The 18950-nt window shown below is 41.0% G+C and overlaps 9 protein-coding genes across 9 annotated transcripts; all 9 read right to left on the bottom strand.

Moving 5' to 3' along the window:
• Positions 1-379: 379 nt before the first annotated feature.
• Positions 380-2080, bottom strand: TM35_000011080 (glucose-6-phosphate 1-dehydrogenase; the record flags this gene model as incomplete). The annotated part of the gene is made up of 1 exon (XM_029020789.1): positions 380-2080. One exon carries the CDS (start codon positions 2078-2080, stop codon positions 380-382), a length of 1701 nt encoding a protein of 566 aa, XP_028887297.1.
• An 857-nt stretch (positions 2081-2937) lies between these two features.
• On the bottom strand, positions 2938-3924 carry TM35_000011070 (putative ascorbate-dependent peroxidase; the record flags this gene model as incomplete). Its single annotated transcript, XM_029020788.1, has 1 exon — positions 2938-3924. The coding sequence occupies one exon, from the start codon at positions 3922-3924 to the stop codon at positions 2938-2940; it is 987 nt and encodes a 328-aa protein (XP_028887296.1).
• A 592-nt stretch (positions 3925-4516) lies between these two features.
• TM35_000011060 (glucose-6-phosphate 1-dehydrogenase) lies at positions 4517-6217 on the bottom strand (the record flags this gene model as incomplete). The annotated part of the gene is made up of 1 exon (XM_029020787.1): positions 4517-6217. The coding sequence occupies one exon, from the start codon at positions 6215-6217 to the stop codon at positions 4517-4519; it is 1701 nt and encodes a 566-aa protein (XP_028887295.1).
• An 854-nt stretch (positions 6218-7071) lies between these two features.
• On the bottom strand, positions 7072-8058 carry TM35_000011050 (putative ascorbate-dependent peroxidase; the record flags this gene model as incomplete). Its single annotated transcript, XM_029020786.1, has 1 exon — positions 7072-8058. The coding sequence occupies one exon, from the start codon at positions 8056-8058 to the stop codon at positions 7072-7074; it is 987 nt and encodes a 328-aa protein (XP_028887294.1).
• A 310-nt stretch (positions 8059-8368) lies between these two features.
• TM35_000011040 (uncharacterized protein) lies at positions 8369-11464 on the bottom strand (the record flags this gene model as incomplete). The annotated part of the gene is made up of 1 exon (XM_029020785.1): positions 8369-11464. The coding sequence occupies one exon, from the start codon at positions 11462-11464 to the stop codon at positions 8369-8371; it is 3096 nt and encodes a 1031-aa protein (XP_028887293.1).
• Positions 11465-11898: 434 nt separating this feature from the next.
• TM35_000011030 (uncharacterized protein) lies at positions 11899-12360 on the bottom strand (the record flags this gene model as incomplete). Its single annotated transcript, XM_029020784.1, has 1 exon — positions 11899-12360. One exon carries the CDS (start codon positions 12358-12360, stop codon positions 11899-11901), a length of 462 nt encoding a protein of 153 aa, XP_028887292.1.
• A 210-nt stretch (positions 12361-12570) lies between these two features.
• On the bottom strand, positions 12571-14325 carry TM35_000011020 (cleft lip and palate transmembrane 1 family protein; the record flags this gene model as incomplete). The annotated part of the gene is made up of 1 exon (XM_029020783.1): positions 12571-14325. One exon carries the CDS (start codon positions 14323-14325, stop codon positions 12571-12573), a length of 1755 nt encoding a protein of 584 aa, XP_028887291.1.
• A 230-nt stretch (positions 14326-14555) lies between these two features.
• On the bottom strand, positions 14556-16736 carry TM35_000011010 (uncharacterized protein; the record flags this gene model as incomplete). Its single annotated transcript, XM_029020782.1, has 1 exon — positions 14556-16736. One exon carries the CDS (start codon positions 16734-16736, stop codon positions 14556-14558), a length of 2181 nt encoding a protein of 726 aa, XP_028887290.1.
• Positions 16737-17004: 268 nt separating this feature from the next.
• TM35_000011000 (protein kinase) lies at positions 17005-18027 on the bottom strand (the record flags this gene model as incomplete). Its single annotated transcript, XM_029020781.1, has 1 exon — positions 17005-18027. One exon carries the CDS (start codon positions 18025-18027, stop codon positions 17005-17007), a length of 1023 nt encoding a protein of 340 aa, XP_028887289.1.
• Positions 18028-18950: the final 923 nt, after the last annotated feature.

Here is an 18950-nt window from a genome sequence, read left to right as displayed (position 1 = left end):
TTAAGAAACTGACCAAAAACTCAAAAAAAAAACTGGATATACTTTTTCGTACACTCACATTTAATAAAAGGCCAAGTAAAACCCATTCGCGCGAAAGAACAATTGGATTAATGTAAAATGAAAAAAAAAATTAAACTTGAAAGATTTTTTACTTCAACAGCAATTAAAAAACGTTTTCTGAATATTCTGTAGAAACTGTTTAAACTTACAAAACCTTCACACAAAAGACCCCCTCCACTAGAACCACATAAGAATCTTGAAGAGAAAACCAGTACGGTCACAACATGTGCGAAAGAGAAGACTGTGTATTCTTCTTTGTTTCCTAAACGCGTCTTTGTAAATATATATTTTTTATATTTTTTGCACAACTACTGTGCAGTTAAAGATCAAGATCCTTATGCCATGGCCAACTACTCTCGAAAGACTCCAAACAATCTGTCGACTTAAAGCCAGAGTTCAATATAAATGTATCAGCCTCCACCGGCCCCCGTGATCCTGCCTCATATGGTAATATCTTCAATTCCCCACGGTCAATGGCGTGAAGAAGAGGTGTATAGATTCTCCACGCAGCATCCAGTTCATCCTTGCGGACAAAGTTAGTGGAGTTCCCCAGCAATGCTTCATTAATAAGACTTTCGTACGCATCGGGGAGAGTCACACTGTAACGCTGCTCGTACGTGAGATCGAGCTCGGTCTGGTGGGTATCGCGCAGAAGCCCCGGTTTCTTTGCAGTAAGTCTTATGTACATGGCCTCAGAGGGTTGTGCACGAATGACAAGTTCATTACGCTGTGTGGCATCACCAAAGGGTTGTATCTCGTCCTTGAATTGAATTTGGATTCCAAGGAAACGTCGATCAAGAGCCTTTCCGGCCTTGATTATGAATGGCACACCATGCCAGCGATCATTGTTAATATGCAGGCGCAGCACAGCAAATGTGGGGCAGTGGCTGTCTTTTGGTACAGTTGGGTCGTCAAGGTAACCTGGCATTGAACCATCCTTGGATGCTGTATACTGACCAAGCACACAGTCAGCTGGAGACACAGGCTCTACGTATCTAAGCGCCAGAACCTTCTCGTCCCGAATATCTTCAGCGTTCAAAGAGCGGGGCTTTTCCATAGCTAAGAGTGAGAGAATCTGTGTGAGGTGGTTCTGCACCACATCGCGGATGATTCCGACGTTGTCAAAGTATCCACCACGTCCCTCCGTTCCTATCGTCTCCTTGAAGGTGATCCGCACACACGCAATGTTGCTGCTGTTCCACAGTGCGCTGAATATACGGTTGGCAAATCGTGTAACGACAATGTTCTGCACCATCTCTTTCCCAAGGTAGTGGTCGATGCGAAATAACTGATTCTCGTTAAAAAGAGGCTCCAGTTCCCGTGAGAGCTGTGCAGAGGTCTCTGTGTCGTGACCAAACGGCTTCTCAATGATGACACGAACCCAACCAAGCTCTGGTGTCTGCATTACACAATTTCGGAGGCCCGTGCACGCGGTAACAAAGGCTGTCGGAGGTAGCGCAAGGTAAAACAGACGGTTACCGCCCTTTTGAGGTCCTTTGAAAGAATGTTCCATACTACTAATGTAGTCGTTCAAGCGCATGAAATCTTCCGCCTGGTCGTACGAACCCCTGATATAGGTGATATGCCGCAGAAAGGCATCGACATGGCAGCCACGCTCATTCAGTCTTGTGAAGAATTTCGCCAGCGTCTTCTTCCACGCCTCAACGTCATCAATCTTGGAGCGGGCATAACCAACAATGTTTACCCCAGGGGGCAGCATACCGCCACAGTACAACTGAAAAAGGGCTGGAAATGTCTTTTTCTTGGCCAAATCTCCACTCGCACCGAGAACAACAATTGTAAGTGCATGATTCTTTAGTTCTGGTGAAACATCATCGGGAATGCGAACACAGGAATCCCCACGTACCTCCACAGCAACCTTCTTGGCGTTTGTCATGACATACTCACATATGTCGTTAGGTCGTTCCTTCAATACCTTCTCACGGAATTTATCAAAGAATTTGTCCACCTCCTCGTGGAAGGCACCGTGATTATGAGACTCGTTTACCTCCGCTTGCATATTCAAAGATGCACAGCACGAAGCAGAGGTCACTCAGCGTATCCCTTTTCCTTTTCTGTCTTTTTTGTATGGTCACTGTTCAGCAACTAAGCTAAAACAACAGGTTTCACTCTTTGCCTAAATACACACACATACATATACATATATATTATGTGGTTGAGAAATCAAGAACACATTGTCAAGAAGGAAAAAAAAATGTGAAGAGCAAGATGTCCGGCACAACACAAACACACCACCACCACCACAACAACAACAACTACTACTACTAACACTGTACGACAGCCATACTTTTGAAGACAAGACGCTTTCTGCGTATAACCTAAAGTCTAAGTCGAGAGGAACAAGTGATTTTCGTCATCAAGGTCAGTAACAGATCTCGTTCTCTTGATTGTACAACTGGACTATTCTTCACTTACCATCTTATACATAAATCAAAGGAAAAAAAAACTCGCTCGTTCCCCCCACCCCACTTCCCCTTCCCCTACTCCCTCATTCCTCTATTTTTCGCATGTTGATGTCTCTTAAAACATCTTCAGCTAATTTGTACAAGAGGTTTTTTATTATTATTTGATTTTCCCTACATTTGGTTTCACCAGACTCATCCCCTTTCTATCTGCTCCAGAAAACAGGAGAGGTGACAACAAGCTCATTAGAGGCGAGACTTGACAAGACATAAAGAGAGAGAGAGAGAGAGAGAGAGAGAAAGCAATCCCTGCGTACAAATGGCCTAGATTCAAGCACCGCACTTGCACACTCTTTAGCACACAGACATAGCCATAAATACATAGCTACACACCTACATACTGATATGCAGAAACATATACCAAAAAAAAACTTTATCTATCGTGTCATCAGCGTTACTCACGTGGGACAGACTTGAGGTTTTTCGTGCCAAGCTCAAGCAACTTCTGATAGGCCTTGGCGAAGCTAGCGCAGAATAACTCATTGTCGGCAGCGTACTTCTTCGCAATTGCACGATATTTGTCGTCTAGTAGAATGGCCATGTCCGCTGGCAGCATCATGAGGTTCTTAGTGGCCCTGTCCATAAATTGAAGATTTTTCACATCAGGATTTATTTCCCACTCGTTGTTAAACAGCTCCGTGAAAAATGAGTTGTCGAATCCATACTTGTCATGTGTCCACGGCCCCTTGAAGCCGCTGTTTTCGAGGTGACACTCCCCGCAGGTGTGAGCCCCAATTAGCGCCACCGTCTCGTCATCATTAAAACCCAGACGCGTAAAGACCTCGCGCACGTGGTTCTGCGTCTTGGACCCGTCGGGGAGTCGCCCGTCGGGGCCACAGACAGAGCCGTCCTTCGCGTCCACGCGGCCCCAGCGCCACGGCACTGCTGGTCCGCCCATCGTCTCGATTGACACCACCGCGGCGAGGGACCACAGGTCGGCGTACGAGATCTGAGGGTACTTTTGCTTGAGCGGCTCCAGAGCCTTGCGTGCCTTATCAAGTCCTGCGTTGCCGCTATAGTCACACTCCGGCCGAAAACGCATTGAGGCCGAATTGGGGCTCCCATCCTTCTTCTTGCAATCCCATGAACCAGCCTCGTGCCATGCAAGACGCACAAAAAGAGGCCCCTTTGACAAGTCATCAGAAACAATAGCCTCAATATCTTCCTTGAGAGCCTTTAGGTCGAACGGGGGTGCCGCCTCCGAACCCACCCGACCAGCAACAGAAAAACATGATACAACGGTGGCACCACCCACTAATGTCGTGGCAGCAGCAGTAGAAAAAGCAAAAACCCGAGAGAAGCGGAAGCGACCGTATCGGTGTTGCGTCGCCACATTGACAACAAGGCGCCTTGAAAGAAGTGCACCAACACGAGAAAACATACCTTTCAACCTTTTTGATCTACAATCTCGAAATATATCTCCCAAAGCAAATAATAAATTGAGGTAAAAGACGAACAAGAAGAAAAAGAAAACACAATGCAGGGTGGATGGAAAAAAAAACTGCGAAAAACTACGACTCTTTTTTTAAACAGAACAATGAGAAAACAACACCAAACCAAAATAGCGTTGAAACAAAGGGAAAAAAAAAGAAAAAAAACACGCGCGCACTAACCTTACTCTCCGCGATCACAACTCTAACGCCAATCCTCAGCCGAAGAAAATGTGAACTCCAATTGCGATAAAAATACATCAATATTAAAATAAAACAAGTGAAGAAAAAAATTGTTTTTTTAGCAATTGTTCACCTACAGTACCGCAAAAGGCATTGCTCTATCCATCTCAGAGAAATTGTTTAAACTTACAAAACCTTCACACAAAAGACCCCCTCCACTAGAACCACATAAGAATCTTGAAGAGAAAACCAGTACGGTCACAACATGTGCGAAAGAGAAGACTGTGTATTCTTCTTTGTTTCCTAAACGCGTCTTTGTAAATATATATTTTTTATATTTTTTGCACAACTACTGTGCAGTTAAAGATCAAGATCCTTATGCCATGGCCAACTACTCTCGAAAGACTCCAAACAATCTGTCGACTTAAAGCCAGAGTTCAATATAAATGTATCAGCCTCCACCGGCCCCCGTGATCCTGCCTCATATGGTAATATCTTCAATTCCCCACGGTCAATGGCGTGAAGAAGAGGTGTATAGATTCTCCACGCAGCATCCAGTTCATCCTTGCGGACAAAGTTAGTGGAGTTCCCCAGCAATGCTTCATTAATAAGACTTTCGTACGCATCGGGGAGAGTCACACTGTAACGCTGCTCGTACGTGAGATCGAGCTCGGTCTGGTGGGTATCGCGCAGAAGCCCCGGTTTCTTTGCAGTAAGTCTTATGTACATGGCCTCAGAGGGTTGTGCACGAATGACAAGTTCATTACGCTGTGTGGCATCACCAAAGGGTTGTATCTCGTCCTTGAATTGGATTCGGATTCCAAGGAAACGGCGATCAAGAGCCTTTCCGGCCTTGATTATGAATGGCACACCATGCCAGCGATCATTGTTAATATGCAGGCGCAGCACAGCAAATGTGGGGCAGTGGCTGTCTTTTGGTACAGTTGGGTCGTCAAGGTAACCTGGCATTGAACCATCCTTGGATGCTGTATACTGACCAAGCACACAGTCAGCTGGAGACACAGGCTCTACGTATCTAAGCGCCAGAACCTTCTCGTCCCGAATATCTTCAGCGTTCAAAGAGCGGGGCTTTTCCATAGCTAAGAGTGAGAGAATCTGTGTGAGGTGGTTCTGCACCACATCGCGGATGATTCCGACGTTGTCAAAGTATCCACCACGTCCCTCCGTTCCTATCGTCTCCTTGAAGGTGATCCGCACACACGCAATGTTGCTGCTGTTCCACAGTGCGCTGAATATACGGTTGGCAAATCGTGTAACGACAATGTTCTGCACCATCTCTTTCCCAAGGTAGTGGTCGATGCGAAATAACTGATTCTCGTTAAAAAGAGGCTCCAGTTCCCGTGAGAGCTGTGCAGAGGTCTCTGTGTCGTGACCAAACGGCTTCTCAATGATGACACGAACCCAACCAAGCTCTGGTGTCTGCATTACACAATTTCGGAGGCCCGTGCACGCGGTAACAAAGGCTGTCGGAGGTAGCGCAAGGTAAAACAGACGGTTACCGCCCTTTTGAGGTCCTTTGAAAGAATGTTCCATACTACTAATGTAGTCGTTCAAGCGCATGAAATCTTCCGCCTGGTCGTACGAACCCCTGATATAGGTGATATGCCGCAGAAAGGCATCGACATGGCAGCCACGCTCATTCAGTCTTGTGAAGAATTTCGCCAGCGTCTTCTTCCACGCCTCAACGTCATCAATCTTGGAGCGGGCATAACCAACAATGTTTACCCCAGGGGGCAGCATACCGCCACAGTACAACTGAAAAAGGGCTGGAAATGTCTTTTTCTTGGCCAAATCTCCACTCGCACCGAGAACAACAATTGTAAGTGCATGATTCTTTAGTTCTGGTGAAACATCATCGGGAATGCGAACACAGGAATCCCCACGTACCTCCACAGCAACCTTCTTGGCGTTTGTCATGACATACTCACATATGTCGTTAGGTCGTTCCTTCAATACCTTCTCACGGAATTTATCAAAGAATTTGTCCACCTCCTCGTGGAAGGCACCGTGATTATGAGACTCGTTTACCTCCGCTTGCATATTCAAAGATGCACAGCACGAAGCAGAGGTCACTCAGCGTATCCCTTTTCCTTTTCTGTCTTTTTTGTATGGTCACTGTTCAGCAACTAAGCTAAAACAACAGGTTTCACTCTTTGCCTAAATACACACACATACATATACATATATATTATGTGGTTGAGAAATCAAGAACACATTGTCAAGAAGGAAAAAAAAATGTGAAGAGCAAGATGTCCGGCACAACACAAACACACCACCACCACCACAACAACAACTACTACTACTAACACTGTACGACAGCCATACTTTTGAAGACAAGACGCTTTCTGCGTATAACCTAAAGTCTAAGTCGAGAGGAACAAGTGATTTTCGTCATCAAGGTCAGTAACAGATCTCGTTCTCTTGATTGTACAACTGGACTATTCTTCACTTACCATCTTATACATAAATCAAAGGAAAAAAAAACTCGCTCGTTCCCCCCACCCCACTTCCCCTTCCCCTACTCCCTCATTCCTCTATTTTTCGCATGTTGATGTCTCTTAAAACATCTTCAGCTAATTTGTACAAGAGGTTTTTTATTATTATTTGATTTTCCCTACATTTGGTTTCACCAGACTCATCCCCTTTCTATCTGCTCCAGAAAACAGGAGAGGTGACAACAAGCTCATTAGAGGCGAGACTTGACAAGACATAAAGAGAGAGAGAGAGAGAGAGAGAGAGAAAGCAATCCCTGCGTACAAATGGCCTAGATTCAAGCACCGCACTTGCACACTCTTTAGCACACAGACATAGCCATAAATACATAGCTACACACCTACATACTGATATGCAGAAACATATACCAAAAAAAAACTTTATCTATCGTGTCATCAGCGTTACTCACGTGGGACAGACTTGAGGTTTTTCGTGCCAAGCTCAAGCAACTTCTGATAGGCCTTGGCGAAGCTAGCGCAGAATAACTCATTGTCGGCAGCGTACTTCTTCGCAATTGCACGATATTTGTCGTCTAGTAGAATGGCCATGTCCGCTGGCAGCATCATGAGGTTCTTAGTGGCCCTGTCCATAAATTGAAGATTTTTCACATCAGGATTTATTTCCCACTCGTTGTTAAACAGCTCCGTGAAAAATGAGTTGTCGAATCCATACTTGTCATGTGTCCACGGCCCCTTGAAGCCGCTGTTTTCGAGGTGACACTCCCCGCAGGTGTGAGCCCCAATTAGCGCCACCGTCTCGTCATCATTAAAACCCAGACGCGTAAAGACCTCGCGCACGTGGTTCTGCGTCTTGGACCCGTCGGGGAGTCGCCCGTCGGGGCCACAGACAGAGCCGTCCTTCGCGTCCACGCGGCCCCAGCGCCACGGCACTGCTGGTCCGCCCATCGTCTCGATTGACACCACCGCGGCGAGGGACCACAGGTCGGCGTACGAGATCTGAGGGTACTTTTGCTTGAGCGGCTCCAGAGCCTTGCGTGCCTTATCAAGTCCTGCGTTGCCGCTATAGTCACACTCCGGCCGAAAACGCATTGAGGCCGAATTGGGGCTCCCATCCTTCTTCTTGCAATCCCATGAACCAGCCTCGTGCCATGCAAGACGCACAAAAAGAGGCCCCTTTGACAAGTCATCAGAAACAATAGCCTCAATATCTTCCTTGAGAGCCTTTAGGTCGAACGGGGGTGCCGCCTCCGAACCCACCCGACCAGCAACAGAAAAACATGATACAACGGTGGCACCACCCACTAATGTCGTGGCAGCAGCAGTAGAAAAAGCAAAAACCCGAGAGAAGCGGAAGCGACCGTATCGGTGTTGCGTCGCCACATTGACAACAAGGCGCCTTGAAAGAAGTGCACCAACACGAGAAAACATACCTTTCAACCTTTTTGATCTACAATCTCGAAATATATCTCCCAAAGCAAGAGAAAGAGTAGGACAAAAAGTGAATGAGATGTCTTACTACAGAATTAATGTGGGATATTCAAATAAAGTGACTGGCAAAACCATGAGAATTATCGTTTGTTCACTAGATTGAAATAATAGTGTGGAGCGTAATGAGAAGGCACAAATAAATTGATTGGAAGAGAGAAAGAATTAAAAAAAAAAAAAAGTAAAAATGAAAATATTTGAATAACAAGAGGTAGAATTGAATTACAGTTGCCGCACATTTTTTGTTACTAAATCACCTGGTTCGAGGTGTACTAATTTCAGACTCTGTACGATTTGAACTATTACCGTAAGTAGCTGTGGCATTTTTTAGTGGTTGTTGCGTTAAATCTTCCTCAGTGGTAGTGTTCGCTCTCTGAAGACGTGGTACAGAAACAAAGTTTTGATTCTGCTTCCGTAATGAGGATGTGCTGAATGTGCATGACTGTGTAGCACGGTGGTAATTATCTGTGGTGCCTGGAAAATTATCCTGTGGTCCCATTGATCTTAGAGAACGGAGAAAAAATGGTGCAGGGCCATCGACATCTGAAGGTGATTGCGTTGATGGTACCAAAGCAGGATCAGGATTTCCAACAGATGCAGCATTACCGCGGTTACGTTTATATGCAAATGATGGTGTACTAAATGTTTGCAAAAGACGCTTTGACGTGTCACGTGCAGAATCGTTCTCTTCTAATGGTGCTGTGATCATATGATGATAGTCCTGACCTGTAGATGATCCACCACTTTCATTCCCCCATGAATCCTTATATGTATCAATGATTTTAAGTACAACATCTGTGTTATTGATAGGAACTTCACCTTCTGTCCAACCCTTCCAGAAACCAATCAATGCCTTCTGTAGTGCTGAAGGACAAGGATGCTGTCTTGCCGCTACTTCTATATCGTAAGAACCCATCTTAAGCGGAATTATGATACTGCAACCTCTGCTACTCGGGCCACTGTAAAGTGAAAGACGAGACCCTTGTAATAGGTAGAGAGCTAACAATGCAAAAGCGCGGACACTACCCTCAATACGGTACAACGGTGGAAATTTACCAAGCATAGCAGGCTGAGATGAAAGCGCAAGCATAGTGGATGTAATACCGTCATCTTCTCCCTTTTCTATTAACCATGAGAGATTTGCCAATTGATCCAGCCTTACTGTACCAGCTCCAGATGAAGGGGGAGGTGAACCTGGAAGTGGTGTCACGTAAGTTTCCAATGAACACTGACGTCGTAAAAACTGAAAAAATGCCAAAACACTGCTAAAATATGATTGATATTGTTCACGAGATATAACACCATCTGGTGAGCGATTTAATGCTCTGGCACGTTGTAAAATACGTCTTAGTTTTTGTACTATAGTACTATTACCATTACCACTACTATTACCATTAGAACCATTGTAACCTTTACTGCTATTAAGCATCACGTTCTCACATGTAATGAGAATGACAGCAAAAGTTAAGAAAGATTTTTGCTGAGTATCATACTTGACAGTTTCGCTACATTTTCGAGGTACAACTTTCGATGAACCAGAAGTTGACATTGTGTTGTTAGGATTGGAATTTCCGGCAACAAGAATACTGTTATCACCTCCACCTAATAGTTTTCCTCCCTGTGAGTCTAGGTTGGGAAAAGAGGATGTATCTTCCATTTGCTTGCCTTGTGTAGGGATTCGGTCTGGTGTAGTAGTAAAAGACATCACATGATGATGCTTCGCTTCTTCTATTGCCGAAAGGTGGGGAATAGGAGGCAAAGATGCGTTCATAACACTACGAGTTGGACTCGGGGTGTGACGTTGGATTGGTAGCAGTGAACCAAAATACGTTGTCCGCTCCTCTTGTGCTACCATAATCTGCACCAAACGTGATACACGCATTGGGCGGCATAAATCAAGTGCTTTCCAGAGAGTTCCTGATGTTAACTGACGACGCCATGTTTTCCTCAAACGCGAAAATGATACGCGCAGCCATATTGGATGAACCACAAATACAATCAGGAAAGCGAAAATTGTCAGCGTCTCAATTGAGAAAGCGAAAAAAGAAAAAAGTAACAAGGTCAAACAAAGCAATAACATACGTTTCATTTTTCCCACATGTTGAAAAATAAAAGTGAGTTCAAAATAACAATCACTTTGTAGTCCCTGTGAGAAAAATAGTCTTGCGCGAGACATGCTATTAATAATATGATTATGGGTACTGTACAACACTGCTTGGAATCGATCTTGCCGTCCTGTCACTGATACTACAGGATCGGTAGTTCGAGCAATACGTGGTGGAACACGGTAGAAGAGTATCGTCATTCGAAGCGCCAAGACCACTTCCACTACGAGAGCTAGAATAAGGCCCATATCCACCATATCAGCAATAAGCACAACCCAAATAATAAAAAGAAGCAACAGCGTTTTACTGGTTTGTCGCCATGATACAGCATCATTTATCCGAAGGAGTGTATCAATCAAAACTATGTAGGGTACAAGCACAAAGCGAACCACCGGAGAACTCATTTGTTGTTGTAAATCTATATCGCTCTCAAGAAAAGAATTACAAAAAGTACCACTAAACCGGTCTACAGCATGAGTATTGTTGCCATTCCCAACAGGACACAAAGGTGTTGAAATTGACCCAGCATCTATTTTATTACAGCAAAGCAACGATGGTAACGATTTCGTGCTAAAAATTATGCTAACCGCTTGGAAAGTAAGCACTGCACTTCCCCCAATATCTTTACCAAACATACCGTTTGTTACTACAGTGTTTAGGTTTAGGGCTTCAACTGATGCAATCATACTCTGTTTGGGCTGTAGTGTAACGCTAACACCGCTATTACTAATGAGTAACTCTCTCAAGGATATCTTCGCTACGCCAATACAAAGACTGTAATCTTGTAGTTCAAAGTAGGATGGATAGAAAGTCTTTACAGCTGATGTTTCCTCTTTATCAAGCTCTGGTGCGAGCTGTAAGAGACGTACCTTTACATTTCTCTCTGCAACAAAAAGAGGAAGTGATGCAACTATAGCTTCTCCAATATAGCAACGGTAACGTTTTGTGCGTATCTCGCTTGCGTCCCAATTGGTTCTTATTTGTCTTTCATGTTGTTGATGTTCAATATCTCCAGAAATATCAGAACTCTCGATGCAAACGAGATTTTCAAAGATAAACTGAATTTTTACACGAGGATGAAAATGTTTTCCGGAATTTTTTCCGTTCTCAGGGAGCTTTACAAAAGACTTTCTTAGGCTTGCTTCGAGTAGGGGACGATGTCTCAGTTGGTGCATACGAATGAAGCTCTCTGCGTCGAAGGAGCACATGTTATCAATGCGGGAAATGCGAAACTCCACATGCATAACTCACAGAACCTAACCAACGTCGTGTAACTCAAACAATATGATTCGTTATTTGTTTCCTTTTTTTTTTCTTATTCACCAATTGTTTTCGAGACCTTATGTGGAAACACAAACAAGGAACAATTATGCAAACACAAAAAACATTACAAAATAAAAGAGTACACACACACAGAGAGAGAGGAAGATAAAAAAAAAGAGGGCAAAATTCAATGTCTTTAGGTTTTGCTGGAATTTATTCCGTAGACCTCATGGTAGCATATTAAAGAGCATCCATCAATGCATTATGCAGTGAGCACAAGTGCGAACAAATGATAATTATTCCCTTCTTCTTCAAAGAAAAAGAAAGAGATAAAGATAGTCGTGAAGCATTACACAGACGAATAAAATATCTACAAGAACATTATTTTGGGTGTCCATTTTTTTTTTTTTTTCTTTTACGATGCAGTCTCGTTTTCTAAGAGTTCTTCAGATGCATTGCTAGAAGACCAAGATGAAGTCGAAAGAGCTTCTATGAGACGATGGACCGCATCCTCTGACTCCTCTATACTATTCAAGAGTGCGTTTGGGGACGTCTTGGAGACTATTTTTTTCCCGGATGCATAAGGGAGAGAAAAACGTGATACAGTCTCCAAAGAAGAACTTGGTAACGTGGGGTATTCTTCACGATGAGGCGTTGGAGAAAGTAGTTTTTGCCCCCCTGTTAAATTCTCTCTACCTTTATCCTCCCAATAACGTGGTTCTTGCTGTTGATGTTCGTGGTAACATTCTTTACGTCGCTTTTGTCGCTTACTCCCTGAGTATGGCAACAAAAAAGGAGAACAAATTGCACCCGAATTACCATATTTCCGAATCCCGGATTCTTTGGCTCGCATCACCCCCACACTGCTAGAGAGCATCAAGGAACACAAATACAAAAGAAGAATAAAGAGAAAAGCATATAAGTCCCACTGCATCGAAGCGTTTATTTTTATTTTTATTTTTATTTTTTTTCTTCTATCAATCATTGTCTCTTTAGGTGACTCCTAGAATTCCGTGTATTTAATCGATTTGTAGTAGAAAAAATTATTTGCAGGTCCTGAGCTCTTCAACAAATGTATCTTTATTATTTACTGTTTCTTCTTAGACTCGTTTGTTGACTCTTTTCCTTCATGACACTCATGGTCACTCTTTTCTTCCATTTGTTCTTGGTTTTCCTTGTTATCAAGGTGTTTTTGTTCAACTTCTCCTTCATTCCTACTAGTGCCATCCTCATCATCGCCGTAATCAGAGGACCCTTCACTACGATTTGAGTCAACAGGATAAATCCACCGCTGGTAGAGTAAGATAAGGAAAACGACATCGTCACGGAAACATGCAAGTCTGTGGAGCCATGGCATCTTTATTATGAATGCGAAAAGATCGTCAATAACAGTATTAAGAGCACGGTACACAAAGGTACGCCAGGGAAGCTGAGTGACAGTTTTCATTTTATAATTGATGAATATCTGCGGCGTCATCATTGCAAACCCAAAAAAATAAATAAAACGTACTTGTGTACTAATTATGAAAGAGTACCATCCTTTATGGGTCTCAAAAAGTGCTGAATAGACAGTATAGCAGAATAGGATAGGTGTCATAACATACATAAGATAACGTACAGCGTTGTCATCGTGTTTGCGCGTTCGTTTATCATAACTATCACTGAATTCTATTTTCCACCACCTACCCTCACCCCGCACCAATCGCGCAGTTTGTGCCAACTTCCAATACTCAACGAGGACACCAAAACCACTGGGTAGCAAGATAGTCCATGACGTTTCATCCCCATCCAAAAGGTAGAGAAAGATAATAGTTTGAAAATAGCAATTCATCACTATTGTTCGAAGCGATAAACCTTTAAAATCTTTTCGATTGCGCCAAAATTTTACGTCGTTCGAAAATGCCAAATACTCAAACAACATGTGCATCAATGTTATCACGCACGTCAACCCCAGAAAATATGGATTTGTCTCCAAAAATATTCGTTTTATTTCATCCGAATCTTCTGATTTCGATAAACCCATTTCCTGCTGTTGTTTCATAGACTGCTCAAAGTTAATATAAATTGCAAATTTCCATAAAGGAAGTGGGGACATAATAACAGTAAAATTAAATGGGGAAGTCACTGTTGTAGCATTGATCTCCAACAAATGATCTCGCAACAGCCAAAAATTGTTAATATAAATTAAAGGAAGGTACTTCTGTGTAACTTCATCTAAATGGTAATACGACTTGATTTGTGGGGGAAGTGGGTTGGAGAAATCTACAATAGGACTCAATGTTAATGTCGGTTGAAAATATCCTTTCCATGGGGAATCAGGTTGTAAGTTTAAAAAACTACTTGCATTATCAACGTTATTAGATTTATCAAATAATTTTTGCTCCTGTCTTATGCGTCGTGGTGGTAAAAACCGAATAAGTGAAAAGCTTTGAACATATTCCTTATTCTTAATACGTACTTTTATATCAAGTGTCAAACTGCAATTTTTGGTGGCGCATTTGCTCAGATTAACACTATACTGATGAAGTATCTCTTGTTCAGAACCTGCGAAAACCAGATCTGTAAACAAAGCTCCAGGAAAAATCTCATTATCGCTTGAATTTATAATAATGGTATATAAATCACCTTTTTCTGCAAAAGGAGCATAACCCATGTTAACACCTCTTTGGAAACTGTTATCAGGTAAGGGAGAATTACTTTTACTGGAGCTGCTCTTAGTATCTCGATTACCAAACATAGAAAGCATAAAAAAAACTGCCACTCCATACATAAGTATCCTTTGCCATATTGAACGTTGTGGAGGATTCTGTGCGTCTTCTTCCTGCAAATATGCACTTGGCATCACTTCTTTCCACTTTAGAAAAAGAAGTCACACGTGTACAGACTAGCCTAGAAATGAAAGAAAAAAATCTCATGACAAATTACAAAAAAAAAAAAAAAAGAATAGAAAACTTCATACAAAACAAGACAAAAATCACGCACTCTTTTCACTTCTTGTTTCTGAGAAAATAAATAAACACATACAATCTATATATCTATTTAGATAGGTATTCGTTTCACAAAACACGGATATTAATTATAAAGCTGAATATGCCTAAGGGTATCCCAAATATCCACAGTACAAAACACATGACCAAACAAGGTTACTATACTTGCCCCATATTCCCTAAGGATATGTTTATTGGGAAGAAACGACAGCCGTGTATCACGCAATGGTTGCTGTAACAAAGAAAGATTAGTTGAATATGTTACTTGCTTTGGTGCAAAAGGAGCAAGAGAAAATATCAGCAAAGAAACTACAAAGACTACAAAAAAGAGTAGCAATATTAATATATTGTTATTATCCTCTTTGAAGTTAGTAAAGTAAAGTTTGTTCCCCCACAATTGAGAAGGGGTATACAAACCTTCTTTACCAGCAACTTGAGCGTATTTCTGTACTATTGCTTTAGCATTACCAACTTCTGATGCTTCAGATGGTAGACATCCTGAAGGTCCTCGTTGTAACCCTAAGAGACGAGCAGAAAATTCGTCTTTGACACGGAAAAGAGTATCGATTTTACCAGTTTTTTCAGTCGAACCTTGAAGAATAGCAACAAAAGTTATTTCCCGTAAATTAGAACTTGGAGCAAGATCAAAGCCCACCGAATCTTGTCGCTGATGTAAGTAAGTTGAAATAGCTGTATCCATTTGTTTTTTGTACTTAGTTGTCACAATATCAATCCAAGTAACTACTTCCTCATCCAAGTTCTTTATGAGATCAAGCTCTGATAAAGAGAATGGTATTTGGAGAGACTTTGTGGTCTTATTTTGAGGAACCTCATCCACTATTCTTTTTTTTTCACACTCCTGTTTTAAAACTTTTTTATCACGTTTCTCATATGGTGACACTAATATAGGGGGATCCCATGGAAACCAAGCAAATTCGCATAAGAAAATCACGTGTACAAAAATAACAGTAAGACGGTATATTGATGGTACTTTACATGTAAACGCGAATAAATCATCTAATACTATGCCCAATTCAGTTAAAATAATATTCGTAAGAGATACCTTCCTTACTGGTAACTTAAGGTAATTCAATGGAAGAGAACATTTTCTCATGATAAAATTATCCCAAATATTGGGTGTCATACGATATAAATGCGCCAAAACATACAACACACCAAATATCATGCTAAAAAAAAACTCTAATCTATCATCTTCATAATTTTCTTTGTTAAGGTAATATTGGATACCATTAAGGAAAACTGGTATACCTACAAAAAATCCTGCTTCTCTGTAACAATCAATATAAGATATTTTTACCATCTGTGACATTTCTCTTTCTTCTGCAGAAGACTTTGTAACTGAAACGCAGTAATAAAATACCTGAAGAAGTACCACAATATTAAAACCAGATATATACAAAAACTCGTACACTGTAAATAATCCCATTGTTAAAATTCTGCAAAATAACTGCAAAGGCCACGAAAAATCTTCACCTTTATTAGAACGATTATTTAAAGTTCTTCGAATAAGATAATAAATCTCCTGTGCAGCAGAGAATGCCATGTTATACAAGCGGAAAAAAACCAATGATCGAAGTTGAATAAGTTCTTCTCTATATTTATTTGCTAATTCCAATCGTTGACTTCCTCGAGCCAACAAAACGTCATGTGCACGTTGAATTTTTACCATCTGAAGACGACAAGAATCACAATTAGGGTTCCGATCTGGATGCCAACGTTTTACAGCCTCTCGATATGCACGTTTTATTTCCCGTGGTTGGGATCCAGAAGGAATTCCTAGAACTCTAAAATGTGTTTCTGCCTCCACGTCAATTAATACTTCCCAAAGAGGCCAACAAAAAAACAAAAACAAAACCAAAAAAAGTAACACTGCCATTGTAGGAATTAGAAAGCGACTTATTGATCCATACCTCGATTTCCTTTCAAGATATTCGCGTAAACAGCAATTAAGCCACTTTGATTCTGCCTCAAATCGTGATGATAATATATCATCTTTTACATCATTAACATCATCACCATCAGCTAGAGGAGGAAAAGATATAACTTCAATTTCAGAATCTTTTTTTTTCTTAACAAAAAACATACGATTCACTGCATGCATTCGATCTACAAAAACAGCAAAGTCTTCATTTTTTTTTAACGCATTTCGCCCTATCATACTTATCTGTCCATTGGCATTATGGTCTCCAATTCCAACTGCAGTATTTTCGTTGGGAAAGGAGGATCGCATATTATTTCGTCGCATTTGTTTCTATTTGAACCACAAAAACATAACGCAATACGTAAAAAAAAAAAGAATGCAAATAGAAGTAAAAGAAAAAAGAAAAAAATAATAATAGAAGAATAAGTAGGAGTAAACAGCAAACAAATAAAACAATATTGTGACAAAAAAAAGATAAAAAAAAAGGGGATTTTTTTTTTTTTTTTGAAAATAAAGGGAGGGGGAGGGAAAAGCAATTGAAAGAATAAATAGTTCTTTCTTCACAATATAGGAGAAACATATTCAGCATAGCCTACTCAAAACGTGGTCTTTGCGAACTTTGAAAGCCTGGTCGAGGACGAGGAACTGGAGGTAAAAGAGTAATAGCACTCAAACGGTTAGAAACTTCAAAAATATCACCCCGTTTAGAAGGATCCTTGACCAACATTGTATTCATCACAACCTCCATAAGAGGACGAAACTCCAGAGGGACAGTGTTTTCTTCTCCGCGGAATCTAATGGGTTTACCATCTATTATTTCCAAGGTATTTGGTTGAAATGGCATCTCGAAAAACACCAACAAATATACCAAGACCCCCAGACTCCAAATGTCACATTTTGTATCCACCCGTTGCTTTGACCATAAATCAAGAGACTCTGGTGAACGATAAAGTAGGGTCATTTTCTCCTCAAGCTCTGCTTCTGCTATCGAAATTTGATAAGCGTCTTTTGGTGCATAATATAATCGAGTTGCACTTCCAAAATCACACAATTTCAGGTTTTGTGAATCGGCAAATAAGAAATTTTCTGCTTTTATATCCCAATGAGAGACTGGAGGTGATTGACTATGTAGATAAGCGACTATACGAACAATACAATCGCATATTTCGTAAACCTCTCGAACAGCAAAAGGCTGTTTTACACTCATTCGCATATTTATATAATTTGCAAGCGAAGGATCATCACAAAGTTCCATTACAATCCAAACTTCTGGAAGTGGATGTCCAGGAAGTTCAACAACATCAGAATCATAAAAAGTAACAATAGAAGGGTGAGGACATAAAGAACGATGCAAAGAAGCTTCCTCCATAATCTGATTTGGCTGTTGATCTTGGTCATTTAACAGAAATCTCTTAAGGGCAACCAAATTTCCTGAACGTACATCTTGTCCCTCATAAACAAAAGAATTTGCTCCCTCGCCCAATATACGACCAACATTGTATTCAATTCCTTTAATAATAACAGTGGAAGGATGTTTTGAATTGGAAGAAAAACCCCTAGCGTACAAAAGTGCTTCCTTCACAACCTGTGCGCAAGATGAAACATGAGTTCCCATTATTTCAACACTGTACAAAAACCAACACAATCAAAGAAAAAAAAAAGTGAGAAAAAAAAACGATTATGGGAAACGAAGAAACAACTCAGAATCCCATGTTCCTATCGGAGCCAAAAAGAAAAAAAAAAAAAACATTAACACTGTACAACAATCTTACATAAACAACATTTACAATGAACATTTCTCCACCAATCCACCTCAAAAACCTGGACAAGAACAGAAACGGCAACATCCAATCAATGAAACGGCAAGGAAAGATCGAAAAAACACGAAAGTGGGGAACTCAAGAAAAAAAATTATCGTAAAATGATTACCCAGAGATTGTTTGATTATGTTTAAAATAGAAAATGGTGAATGTAAGCAAATGACTTTCTGATAGACACTACACACAGAAACCCCCTTCAAAAAAAAAAAAAAAAACAGGAAAATAAATTCCAATAAAGGGGAATAAAATGTAGAAATCATCCTTGCATCAGTTTAACTAGAGTAAATAATCTTCAATAGGTGGAAAGGAATGCCTACCAAGAAGAATAACCACAACAGGTCACAAGAAGGTATATGGAATGGTTAAAAAAAAAAAAAAAAAAACCATTAGTCAACTCTGGTTAGCGAAGAAGGAAAAAAAAAGAAAAAAAAAAAATAGAGACCATAAAAAAAAAAACATATCCTTGTATTACCAGTATTCATTAGCTGTTTTTATTACCATTGGTTTTCATCGCGCTAACAACGCGAAAAAGAAAAAAAAAGGAAAAACAAAAACAAAAACACAGAACCAGTACACATCATTTTACTGGCCCTAATAAATAAAATCTTATTTGCACACTTGACGAGAGTTAATACCGAAAAAAAAGGAGCAAAAGAAACACATGAATAAGTCCTCAGACCCATCAAGGTGAAAAAAGAGGGGACATCACTACAAAAAA

The sequence above is a fragment of the Trypanosoma theileri genome (assembly GCF_002087225.1).
Source record: "Trypanosoma theileri isolate Edinburgh chromosome Unknown TM35_Tth_1_V1, whole genome shotgun sequence".
In the NCBI taxonomy this organism is placed as follows: Eukaryota; Euglenozoa; class Kinetoplastea; order Trypanosomatida; family Trypanosomatidae; genus Trypanosoma; species Trypanosoma theileri.
This window is presented reverse-complemented; position numbering and strand designations above follow the sequence as displayed.